This window comes from Lycorma delicatula, chromosome 1, assembly GCF_047948215.1.
Source record: "Lycorma delicatula isolate Av1 chromosome 1, ASM4794821v1, whole genome shotgun sequence".
NCBI lineage: Eukaryota > Metazoa > Arthropoda > Insecta > Hemiptera > Fulgoridae > Lycorma > Lycorma delicatula.
The window spans coordinates 292,678,663-292,692,523 of NC_134455.1; the positions used below are offsets into that span (position 1 = coordinate 292,678,663).

The 13,861-nt window shown below is 32.6% G+C and overlaps 1 protein-coding gene across 2 annotated transcripts in view; it reads left to right on the forward strand.

The window, feature by feature from the left end:
- LOC142332726 (uncharacterized) overlaps positions 1–2,520 on the forward strand; it is a 74,729-nt gene extending 72,209 nt beyond the window's left edge. For both annotated transcript variants that reach the window (XM_075379341.1, XM_075379323.1), the window contains one exon: positions 2,312–2,520. In XM_075379341.1, coding sequence (XP_075235456.1) covers positions 2,312–2,407 — 96 coding nt within the window. In that variant the 3' untranslated portion in view covers positions 2,408–2,520. The remainder of the gene's footprint in view (positions 1–2,311) is intronic.
- Positions 2,521–13,861: the final 11,341 nt, after the last annotated feature.

Below are 13,861 nucleotides of genomic sequence, written 5' to 3' on the forward strand. Positions count from 1 at the left end.
TTCTAATAAAATATTCAAAGTTTGACTGTTAAATCTGCATGTCACTTTTTAATTTTTAACTTGCTCAAAAAATATTTAAAATTGTTTTTAAACTGTAATAACTCAAAAAAGTCATACATTTTTGTCAAAAATTTACTGGGTTTTCTGAGTTTATTGGTGTTTACATTCTGCCATCAAATTAAAATAAAAAGGCTTGATTTGATGAGGCTCATTTAAAAGATTGAAATCATGTAAAATATGAAAAAAAATTAGCTTTCCCTACATCCAAATGTTCCATTTTTAAAAGTAATAAAATATGTAATTTAATTACTAATTAATCTGTTATGTTTGAACAAGAAATAAAATAATGTATTTATTAAAAGTAAAAGTAATTTGTATTTTATAAAAGTTCTATGGAAAAAAGTTTTTGTTTAAAAAACTGACAATGTTCAAACCTTTTCAATACTCAGACAGAAATTCCCAGTATACTGCCATGAAGACATATGGGTTAAAACTGCTTAACGACACTGTTAAAAATGTCTATGTAGTATAGCAGCAAAGTCTGTCTAACTTTAGAAGCTCATTTACTTTCCTGATTATGTCTCAAAAGTGTAGAAGAATAGTAGAGTATAGAAGAATAGTAGATATAAAATCATGCAAGATTTTTGTCATAATAATTTAAAATGTTCTTTTTTAACTTTAATTTCTATATAGATTTACAGAATTCATTTTGATTTTTTTAGTAACAAACCAGTTTCAAATAATTTTTGTTTGTAATATTTTCAAATTATATCTTGCTTAGAAAGTTAGGTAGTGTGACTAGATACTTGTTAAAGTAGAGAACTAAAAATTCAAAGTGTTTAAAAAACATTAGTTATAGTTATTAAAATTAAACCAATAATGTAAATGTAATTATCTTTTATTTTTTGACAATTCTGAAAAAAACATAAATTAATTTTTCATTTTATTTAAAATATATTACAGCTTTAAAATGTTGACCAACTAAATGTTGTTGTTCTATTTAATTTTAATGGTATTTGAATTTAGATACTTCAATAAAAGCACCTAATTTTGTATAAATTTTGAAGGTTTATACCTTTAAAACATACTTTTTTAATTAAAACAAAAATTATATTTAATGATTACAATCCAACAAAATCAAAATGGTTTCTGTTTTTTTTTTTTTTTTTGTATTGGGCTTATTTAGAGGATCCTTCTCTTTTTGTGAATTATGCATGCTTGACAAACGCATCTTTCATGCATGCTTTAAAAAGTTTACCTTGGACACCAAGCACCAAGCATGATTAAAAACAATAAAATAAAATCTTTTTCATATAGAATTTCCTTTTCTCAGAAGGTGGTGTTAAAAACAACCAATTTTTAACAAAAACGAGTATTTTCAGAACTTGTTTTTATAAGGAAGATGATATAAAGTAAATCGTAACTGAAAAATAAAAGCAAATCCTTATTGGAATTTTATCCTAAATCCAGTTTATTCAGAACCTTGACCGCTGGTTCTGATTCAGAATCCTGGTCACTGTTATGTAGTTATGAGTAGAAATAACATTATCCACCAAAAACAGGCTTATAAGTTTTTGTAATTTCTTGTTTAAACAACTTAGGTATAGCTTGAGACAGCAGTATTTTTTTTAAATTTAGTTAAATTTATAATTATGATATAAGTATTTTAATTTTAAATTTTACCTTTCAAGGATATCATTTTGTACTTTTTCAATCAAAAAGCCTAATTACTTTCACTGATTAGGTAAACTACAGAATCTTCATAGAGAATTCTGAACTTCGCAAATAAAATACTATAATAAAACATTCATCGATCTCTGTGATAGAGTGGTAATGTGTTGGCCTTTCTTCTAGAGATCCTGGCTTCAAATCCCAGTAAGGCATGGTATTCTTCATTTGTTACATATTTCCATTTTCATATTACAATGTTCAAGCTTCTTTGTAAGCTTCTGTGGTGAATTAATTCATCAGTAAAAAGAAAATGTTTTTCCATGAGAAAAAACATGTATTAAGTAAATAAATATTTAACATCAAAAATAAATGTATGTTAATATACTATATTAAATATTTAACATGGATTAAAAAATTGAACTGCTCCAGCATTCTCCAGAACAGATTAAGAGAAACCATGGTAAAACCATGGAATAAGTTAGAATTTTTAATTACTCCATATCATCAGTACTTGTGGGCTTCAAATGATCTGATGTCTTTTTTTATATACTGAAAATTCATTTGACTTTTTTAAGCACTCCAAGAAGTATAATATTATGATGTTTCATACAGAAATGTACATGTTTATTTCTACTTTCAGAGATTGCTGAATTTCTGGAACAAAACATCTGAATGGTACTCAACATGGACTGATCCAGTATTACAAGTTGACAGCATCAAAGTAATTGCTCTTTAACTTGAATGTAAAAATTATGATTAAAAAGCTGAATGCCATACTGGAATTTTAATAATTTTATAATTAAATAATTTATTTTTAAGAATTAAAAAATAAATGAAGATATTCATTAATTAGATAATTATTTTTACTTCCCAATTCAAAACTTTTTTTATTACATGTTAAAAACTAAAATGAGAACTACATACTTTCTAAGATTTTTATTTTAGGAATAACCAACATAATTTCATTTTTAAGTTTCTGTTATTTCTTTAATAGTAAAAAAAATATTATTTCATTAATTAACATAACAGAATGTGTGTACTGCTAAATACTAATTTCCAGTAATAACAATTTTTTAAGTTCTCATGACAGTTTTAAAAATTCTCATAACATCCATAAAAACTTCCACAACACAATAATCTAAATTGCGATTCCCAACCTTTTCACTGCCACAGACCCCTTATAGCCCATAGTGTGTTCTGACAGACCCCTTACATTTTTTCCTAATTAACAGTGGTCAACTTAATGTTCTTCATTAAATATTCGAATAATGCAACGAATTAAACATCTCAAAATGTGATAGAATTACATTTCAATTTTAGTTGTAAATGTATCTGAGAATATATTTAAAAAATGAACTTAATTTTACATGATATCACTATAAAAAAAGGTTTTCAGGCTTACCATTAGGTTGTCTGTAGTACAGTTGATGTTGTTTTGTAGCTGCCACTTTTCCAAAGTCTGGTTCAATTCTAGCTAGTAAAGTTGCCAATCTGGTTTCATGTTAAGTTTATATCTATACTTGTTTTTTGAGAAGGCTAGAGCAGAAAATGTACACTCACTCAAGCATGTTCATGCAATTGGCAGTAAGTGTTGTAATGCAATCCAGGAAATGTCTGGGTACACTGGACATGCATATAACCAAAATTGCAACAGGGTCAAAGTAGGAAATAGAATTTTTAAATTGGAATCACTTAATTGTAACAGCCCCTCTTCTACTTTGACAGGAAGACTATTCTCTGTCAATATGAGTAGTTTTTCATCCAGTTATTATTTCCACTATAGGAAGAAAAATATTCCTTAATTCCAATGCCAATGATTCCAGATGTTCTGTTATGTTTTCAGTGACATCAGACGAGAGTTGATCATCATTTGTTGCAAGAAAGTCACTGTGAGAAGGAAACAAATCAAATTCTTGATTAGCAGCTTGGCATGACCGTAGGTTTAATATCTTTATTGTTGCTTCAATTTTATCCTGAGTGAAGAACACTGTTAAAGATGAACCATGAAGACTGGAATTTAGAAAGCTAAAAATATCTGATAAGTAGGTAAGACAAGCAAGATAAGAAAACTAAGTTCACAAACAATGTTTATTTTCAAATTTGGAGTCAAGAAGAAAAATCCTCACCTGATACCCAGCTGAAACAGCCATGTTAACATTTTATCTTGTGATAACCAGTACACCTCTTAATGAAGCAGCAAATGTTCTTATTCACTTCCCATTTCTTGACATAGTGTGGTGAAGATATGTGAATTATTAAGAGGCTGAAATTTAACAAAATTTATTGTTTTCACTGCATCACCAAGAACGAATTTCATATAAGTGGACATAGTACATAAGACTAATGATTCATAATAAATACTACAGTGAGTCGATTTTGCAAATTAGATGGCACACTGGATTGAATGTGCGCCACAAGTCCCTTAAATTTTCCTATCATAGTCCTTGTGGCACCTGTTCACACCCCAACACATTTATCCCAGCTAATTCCATTGCCATTGACAAAATTGTTAACAACGAAAATAATCTCACCAGTAGCATGTAATGGCACTGCATTTCAAAATAACACATCTACATAAATGCCATTATTATCATTCATCACAAAGCATAATAGATTTGCATTGTCTGAAATTTCAGTACTATCATCCAGCTGCAATACAAAATATTCACTTGATCACACTTGTTCAACTAATGTGCTCTTTACATTTTCTGCCATTTCATCAATTCATCATTTTATTGTGTTACTTGCTAATGATATAAAGACAATTTTTTTAGTACAATTATCACCATACATAATATTTGTTATTCTCTTCACTACAGGAAGAATTAGCTCATTTGCTATTGCATGTAGTTGCCCTTTTTGAAGTATGGGCAACTACTTCATAGGAAGCTGGAATGACTATTTTATACCTTGAACTTGATGCAAAACTCTTCATTGATTTCTTTCACTCAATTATTGTACAAGCCTTCTTCGAGAATATTCAGGTGTTTTATTTGCACAGTCATTATGTTTAGTTTGTAAATGCTGTGCAGTTTTGAAGGTATCGTTTACTCATTTGATAGAACTTCACTGCAAATAACTCATTGTGGCTTCTCATCACCGCCTTTACTAACACTGTGGATTTGGATTCCAACTAACTATCAAAAATACTTTTCATGTTTTTTTAACTGTATTTGTGAATTTGAAACACTTCATTGTTTGGACGCTTTAGCGAACCAGCAATTCATGCTGTTCAAAGGAAAATTAACTTTAAATCACAAGTACCATGTTTTGAACTTCCAAGAGAACAATTAACACAAGTCAGAACCAACCACACTACTAAGAGAATATCTAAAATACTGGCAAGTGGCTACAAATACATACAAACTCAGCCAAAATAGTTAAAACTATAGGAGGTGGAATTTACTTCTGCTAACAAAAAATAACGGATAGGAAAGAATAGGTTATTCAACTCTACCTAAGTAATTGTGCAAACATTCCTTTGTAAATACTGAGGCTGAAAATTCTTGTGGCAAAACTGAAAATATTTTTATAAATTGATAACATGATAAATTGAAGTTTACAATTATCTTATTTCAAAAATAAAACTAATTATTTTTCTTATTAATATCATTTTTTATTTTGAGTTGTTGATGCTCTGGCAGCTCCAAGAGTTACATACCCCAGGTTGGGGACTGCTGATTTACATATTATGCTTTCCTCCATTCATTTAATACAGTTATGCAGTGACATCTCATAACTGTGACTAAACCTCTCTATCCCTATTGTGAGCTTCTGAGAATAGTATTTTTATTTAAATAATTTTTTTTTTATTTGTTGACAGATTTAAATCTCTAATATTTTTCCTCCAATGGTAGTACACTAGCCATAATTGTACAACTTTTTTTGAATTCATAACTTTCGTAACTTTCTTCATATTAAGAAAAAATTCATTAAAAATATCCATAATCTCCTTAATAGGTTTACAATTTATATTGCCAAAATTGGCTTTGGTTTTGATTAAAAATGATTTTCTTAAGTTTCTCATATCAGTCAGTTGAAAATAATTTAATATTTCTTACAGTAAACCATTAGTCAACTATACTTTACCTAGGATGGTTTTTCCTAAATTCAGCCTACTGCCTACACTTAATTCAAAAAATACTATTCTTTTCAGCTCTCTTCAAATGAATTTCTTCTCCGTCATTTTCGATGCTAACTGATAGGGAAATTTCTTTAGACCTCACAGTTTATTTAATCTGTGAGCTTTTTTCATGTCACCAAGTCCTTTATTTAGGTTGATTCATAATATTTCTTAACTATTCTCAACACTGTTACCATGTCTTTTGTAGTACTTCAATGTTTCAATTATTACAAGACTGTTGATATGCTTCCATGTTTTATTGATTGCTTTTTATACATCACTGCTAAACCATGACATATTTTGGTTTTTTTTTTAACCTTTCATTTTTCCTATTTAAATTAATGTCTAAACTTACAATCTGTTTCATGTTTATACATCATTAATATATATTTAGATAGCATTATTGTATAGTCATAAATTAAAAATATCAGAATTTAAATGTTTTAGATGTTGTAATAGAAATTTTTTAAGTTTCTTACGATTATGTTTTACAGTTTAGATGTTATAACAAAAACTGTTTAAGTTTCTTACAATTACTTTTTCTGTTTTGTACCCATCTCTTAGGATCTTACCATTATTTTAAATTAATAATGAGAAAGGACGGCAAATACTTGCATAATAATTTTCTGTAGAACATTGTTAAGCTACTCATATTTGAAAACACTACATCAGTTAGTGCTGTATTTTCTGACATTCTTCTTGTTGATTTTCTGTCTGTTCCAATCAGTAAGACATTCAATATTTTTTTTAACCTTATTAACGTAAAATTTATTATTTCAATGAATAACACAATTCAACATGGATGAAAAAACAAACAATTTATTTTTCAATTGAAAATAGTATTGAGTCAATTGAAAATAGAAAATTATCTTAGCAAAAAGGTGTTTATACAAATAGAAAACAAATGAATGTTGCACCACAAGGAGAGAAAAAAATGTTTTATTAATGAGACATCATTGACAAATTCATTGGTATGTAATTTGCTTATTGCTATTAATATTCTGTACAATTTGAAATTAATACAATGGAAACTCTTAACTAAACCAATTTGGAGATAGCCATTTTTTTATTACACAGGCCAACATTTTATAACAATCGAAAAAAAATTGTTTTCAATTTGTTAACCAATTCCTACGTATTTTTGGGTGCTGAAAACAAATATGACCTCAATTGGTCATATTTGTATGACCATGTAACGATTTTTGACAAAAAGACTTCAATTTTTTTTTTTTTAATATAAAACCAACTTTTAATCAAATTTAAAATTTCTTTATAAATGATATGAAAAACAAAATTTCTTTAAAATATCATTAAAACTAATAAAAACACAATGAAATACTATTTATGTCCTTATAAAATCTATTTCTTTTTGTTCTGGTGTTTTTTCTTCTGTGGTCTCACAGCAGTTCATCCTTTTTAACACCCAATAGTAGTCGGCTATTGTGGTCAAGTTCCATCTCCCTTGCTGTCTCTTCTCTCCATCTCTTTATTTTTTGGGAATCATTTCCTCTGCTCTTCACTTACTGTATCAAGATTTTCAGGAAAGTAGTCAAAGTGTGAATCTAGAAATGTACCATTAGGCTCATTTGTTAAAAATTTTTCTTATATATTTTGAACAATATTTTTATAATCTTCATTATTTTTGTTGCCAAGAAACTTTGTAAATGTACCCTTGAAGGCTTTCCAAGCTTGTTTTCTGCTTCCTCCAATTCAAACTCAAATATTTCATCTTGCATAAGCTTCCTTATGTCCGGACAAAAATATCCTCCTTCTCTTTGTTTCTGATAAACCTGGAAACTGATTACAAAGATACTTGAAACACTCTCCATTTTTTTTTAATGCCTCATTTACCCTCGATAATTTAATGGATATTTGGAATAACTGCTTTGTTGTTCAAATAGCAGTTGTGTAAATACACTGATGAAAATTTCTGCTGAGGCATGTGCATCGATGGTATCCTGTCAGAGGCCAAACTGATAGTGTTATTATCAGGTTTAGAGTGTCTAAAAGATGACCTTTGATAAAGCTTATCAAGGCTTGGAACAGAAGGGGTGGTGGTGACTGGGGTCATCACAAGGCAGATAGGTGTCTTCCCTACGGAGGTCAGGATGTTCAACTAACAAAGAACCTTTAAATTGCCACAGATTTTTCAACCCTGATACCTTGAAAATTTTATAGTGAATTTTAGTGAGTTATTAAATAACTCAAGATTTTCATAACACTCTTTCAAATGAGCAACATGCCCCATTGCTAAAGAAGCATACTTATTTCCATTGTGCAGAAGAATTGCCATACGACTCCTTCAAGCTGTGATTAACTATCTATAACACTATGATTAAGTATGATTTCCATATACTGTATATAGTTTCAGGTTAAAATTACCCAGAAAAATTTATAAGTTGTAATTGTGGAATTTGATATTAACTACCTACTGAAATTAAGAGTACTAAACATGATAATAAATATTAGAAAACTTAGATATCATTTAATTAATAAAATGTCTGTACTTATTGTGAGATTTATGATTGCTGTGTTTCTTTTATTTTTTGTTTTTCAGTTATCTAATTTTTAGTTAATTTTATAATTATTAGTTTATTACAATACTTTTTTTACAAATTGCATACTTCTACTTACACATTTATTCTAATAATTTAAACCTTGTAATACTTTCAACAAACATTAATTAAAATAACTTAAAAAATGTTTGTCAGTGAGGATAAAGATACATCCTGATCTGTAAGAATAAACATTTGATATAAATTTTGAAAACCATGAAATACTTTTACACATCGTAACATATGAACTTTTTCAAACTAACACATCCTAGTTCATTATATTAGTACTTCTTCCTTGGTTTGATATTCTCTCTTATCCAACATTTTTTTTTTTAGTAAAATTATAAAAATCATTTATTTGTTCCAATCTTTTTTTTGTTATTTTTACTGCAGAAAGTGGAAATAATTCTCGACTCTTATCAAAAATATTGATAGGAGAATGTTTTAACTAAAAAAAAAGTTTTGTTTAGTTCCAGTAGCCCTGAGAATTTTAAATATATTACATCCTGGTAAAGATGTATACTAGGGTTTTGAGCATCAACATGAAGGTGGCAGCACTCGTCAACAAAAGTTAGGGAATGCATTCGCACATGCGTTGAAAAGCACTCACTTAAATTATAGCTATTTTGGAAACTTAGTTGTTGTTTGATAGTCATTTGAGTAAGTCATTATGAATGTTTTTGTGAAAATGAAAAAATCAAATATCGTGCCGTGATTAAATACTTGCATTTGAAAGGCAATATGCCTATGGAAATTAAAACCAAGTTGGATGCTGTTTACAGGGACTCTGTCCCATCATTTACCACCGTGAAAAAAAGGGCTGCAGAATTTAAACATGGACGAACAGCTTGGTTGATGAGTGTTTTGGACGGCCAAAAACTGCAACCACCACTGATATCATTGAAAAAGTTCACCAAATGGCACTGGGCGACCAACGAATTAAGGTTAGAGATAAAGCAGAGACTATGAGCATATCGAAAGAACAAATGTGTCACCGATTGTATTGGTTCTCCGAGAGCATTAGGAAATTACATGATGGAACAATTCTGGTGGAAACATTTAATGATGAGTAGAGTTGCTCCCTATTACGTCTCACCAATATGGGCAGCATAAACATAAATAAAACATGCCACAAGACCCTAAATACCAGCCGAGGGGTAATTTTTGTCGTGACCTTCTGGAAATGAATTTAAGTGAAATTGCTGATGAACTTCGTGTTCAAGGTATTGTAGAAGTGAAACATATAATGAAACGGCATCTCACATTTATCTCACATAAGCGTTTGTTGATTTAAGTTTCTGTTAGCGTTGTCGTTAATGTTTAATAGAAATTTGTAGAACCTAAATAGTGTGTCATCGATATATCCCTTAGTCGCAGTAAGCAATTTTTGTATATGTAATTCCATATCGTCCACGTAGGACTTTGTTGCGACGTCCGTCTTTTCGACAGGATCACCGACTCTACATATTCGCTTATTTTGATAATTGACTGCGTTGTCATCATCTTTAAAAATCTTCGCTAAGAATACACGATTTAGATCGCTATGCATTACGTACTCTTCCACCAACGTTTTCTTCAACTGACCCCTCATTATATCGACATATCCTTTAGTCGCGAGGTCAGTCAACTGAACAGGTGCCTTGGCGTTTGTTATAACACTTTTTTGGATATCCACAACACCGTCATTACTCGTTAAAATCCTATTTGTCACTTTGTCTACGTATGACTTTGTAGTGAGATCCGTGCTATTAATTGGTGCACCAGCATTTGCGATAACGCACCCTCTCGCGTTAATTGTCTCATTTTTACCGAAAAGGTTTTTCCGTAAATAGTCGACAGTTACGGCGTCTGTTTTTACAATTGGATCGGCGATATCGCACAATCGCCTCTTTGAAAAGGAGAGTGCGTTGTTGTCCATCGGTGAAAATGTCGGTAAGTATTTATTATTCAATTAGCTTTGCTTTGCTTTACGAACATTTTCTTAACGTGACCGATTGTTGCACCATCATCATCTTCAACAGACGGTCCGACGTTGCACAAATGTCTTTTTTTGATATCGAAATCTCCATCGGCGGTTTTGTCAAACGTTTCGACAATCCGAGTTGGTGGTGGTTGGGCGGTTGCACTCCCAACGCGAGAACGTCCGAACTTGTCGATACTCATCTTCAGACTGTTAAAAATAAAAAGTTCCCTGTACTACCCTCCTTTATGTATCCGCCTTCTTGTAGTTCTTCTATGATCGAAACTATTTCGTTATTATGACCGGTATGACCCGCACGTTTCGAAGCCAATAAAAGTCGCAGTCTATCGCACAGTTCATTCAGACGTAATCCGGTCTAACCGTTTTCTTCGCTCTCATCAACAGACCCGATCCGGTTATTGGACTTTCGTCGTCATGACCGCTTTCCGACGAAAGATGCGTACGAGGAAACAGTCTTTTGATAATATTCTTGTACTTTAACGATCGACTGGAAATTATGCGACCGGTATTTTGACTTTTATGCGCCTCAGTAGTTTCTAATATTTTCTTATAGTTATTTAAATCTTTGGTTGTATAATCTACAGGCTCATAAATCATCTTTACGTCTATATACGTCTATACGTCTTGTTGTCGATAACTATTTTATTTCCTTTGAACTGGAGTGGTTTTGTTCCAATCATCCATTGATCGTAAATGTTTTTAACTCCGTAGACGTTGTCTATTTTTTTACCTTTATCCGTTACGGTAAGATCCAAGAAATGTTTTGCACGAAAACCCATCGTTTTCGGTGTCGACGAGTCTACAGGTTTCACGAACTGTTTTTCCGACGTCGGTGTTTTAAAGAGTCTTCTCATAACAGTCGGTGTCTCTTCCACCACCTCCTCCTTTTCACCCACTCCATTTGCATTCTCTTCTTGTTCTTTTTTAACATCGTACTTTTGTTTAAATGATTGATTAAGTTCTCGGAGCGGTTCGACAATAGGCTTAAATTGCTTTTCAATAACTTGTTCCGATTCCGTTATTCCTTGCGTAATAGCGCGATGTTTTCGTTTAATCGAATCTCGTATTCTATCGATTTCCATTACCAACTTCGCAGACGACGACGACGACAAGGATGGCATATCGACCTCGTTCTTGTTCGACATCGTGGTTACAAATGATCGGAAAACAGTCGATCACATCACCATCCTAGTTCCACCGATCTAAAGAACACTGCATGTTTTTTGGTTCTGCGTAGGAAACGTATAACATCAATTAACGAAACATTCATTCTCACCGGACGACGATTGGTATTGCACAATTCATGGTAATATTGTGTCACACCCTGATCGATAGACGGTATCATGAGTTTCGTGCTTGTGTCTTTAAAGACAACAGCCCTTTTTACATTTCCAACCCACAGCGGAATATCCACAACCATTGAGTGATCGCGTTGTGGTACCTTTGTCAAGTACCGTGTGGAAAGTCGTCTGATCGGATGACGGTCACCTTCCGAATGTAAATGCAACAGATAGCTATTCAACAACCAAAATTTGTCCGGTTTCGCTCCTGAATATTCGCACCACTTTGGCAGCAGATCTTCGTTTTGGATTTCAAACAGTTCGAGTCGTTCGTTGTACCTCAATCCGAACGAATCGGCGTATAATCGCAACGTAGGTAGCGCTTTTTTTAACTCGCCAGAAAAGAGCGCCTGCGTCCTGTTGTTCACGATGTCGGACGGTAATCCTCCTCGTCTTATCGGTAATGTTTCCGGTACGTCGTCGGTAAATTGTACTCCGTAAGCCGAGTCCACAAAACATTTTCTACCGTATGATAACGCTAAGCGGTACAACGTTTTTGGCGACCTGATCGGAATAGTTCGTTCCGTGATCACTATACAGCATCTCGCTCTTTCTAGACGACTACGTATTCCAACATGTGCATGTAAACGTTTGTGTAGTCCATAGATGCATGACGGTTTCGAAGTTCCAATAAAGGCTTTTTGTACACGAGCGGAGAGGGTCTAAATCTTGAAATAAAGTTCCATCCGTGTTGAATTGTGGTGTTGAACATGTTTTTATCGTATATCACCAGTTCGATTGGCATCTCGTATTTGTCACATTCTTCTAAAAATTTTAACCATATACGCTTATTGAAAATCTTACCGTCGCTAGTAATCATCAACAGAACGACCAACGGATAGTCACGATTCATTCTTTTTACATGTCGCCAGCATCGTCGGTCTTTATTTTCACAGTAGTTCACTTTACGACAGACGTAGTTACTGCAAAACTTCTGACGGTCGCTAAAATATTTCGAACACAAGTTGTTTTGCGGTTTATGTCTAAAACGTATGGCGTTAGCGTACGGTGTTCCGTCATCGTAGGTGTGTATGCTTGCCATTGTTACCGACTATCAACTGATCTCTTTTACAAAAACATCGAAGCCTACTCTATATTGTCCACCATCGATATCGCTCTCCTTATCCACAACCAAAAATCCATGAGGTTTTCTCCATGCAACACCACACAGACTTTTAAACCGATCGAATTTCATATCGGTATTTACATGATCTTGATATATGTGACGTAAGTTGAGATCGTCTTGTTTGAATATAAGAAGGAGATTTGCGTTGTCCCCGTACAAGGTGCTTCCCGGCACTGGAATATGTCTGAGTCAAATAAAAGCTATCGATGTTGTTGTGTCGTCCCATCGCAAAGTACTTGCGAATATTATGTTGCTTTTCGCAACCTACATCGTCGAAAATCATTATCGAGTTCGGTTCCGCTTCGTCGGGTGCCATCACATGATCGTTTTCTGAGTATGCAAAAAAGCCGATCTCCGGGACACCAGTCATGACTTGATCTAGAAACTTATATTTCGGTTGGTACGGCGATTTAGAAAACACGTAAATATTTCTGAATCGTAAACCGTCCGGTGAGAACAGCAAGTTGAATATGACATTTGTTTTTCCGCAATTAGACGGTCCGCAGATAATACATCTGATTGTATTCGGTAGAAGAGGTCCATGACGAGTCCTTTTTCCCTCTCCACACCCGGCTCCTGTATATTCGTCGAAGTTTTCTAGCGTAATATTACCGACCTGTTGACGTTCCAACTTCATGTTTATGACTGATCGATTCACTACACCAAATCCACCTTATGTATCAAACTGTTGTGTTTTCCATCGAACCCTTTCCACTTTACAAATAGCCTATCGCCTTTTCTTCGTAAGACTTTCTCGACTAAATACACATTATTTGTAACGTTAGTTTTAGTGAGCTCTTCAGCGTAAAATTTACCGCTCACCACCTCACCTTGAACATCGATCAACGTGTAAGTACACGGACGCGTATTATCATGTACCTTATGTACGATAAATATTTCATTCGTCCAATTCGGTAGATATCCTATGGCAAATGTCTTTTTAAATTTGCTTATACGCACTCAATCGCCGACATTGTATTTCGGTAAAGTAGGTTTTTTATAGAGTACCGTATTTAACCGCTGTAAAACAGCGGCTTGATTTCGCTTATTTACATCTTTCGGTTT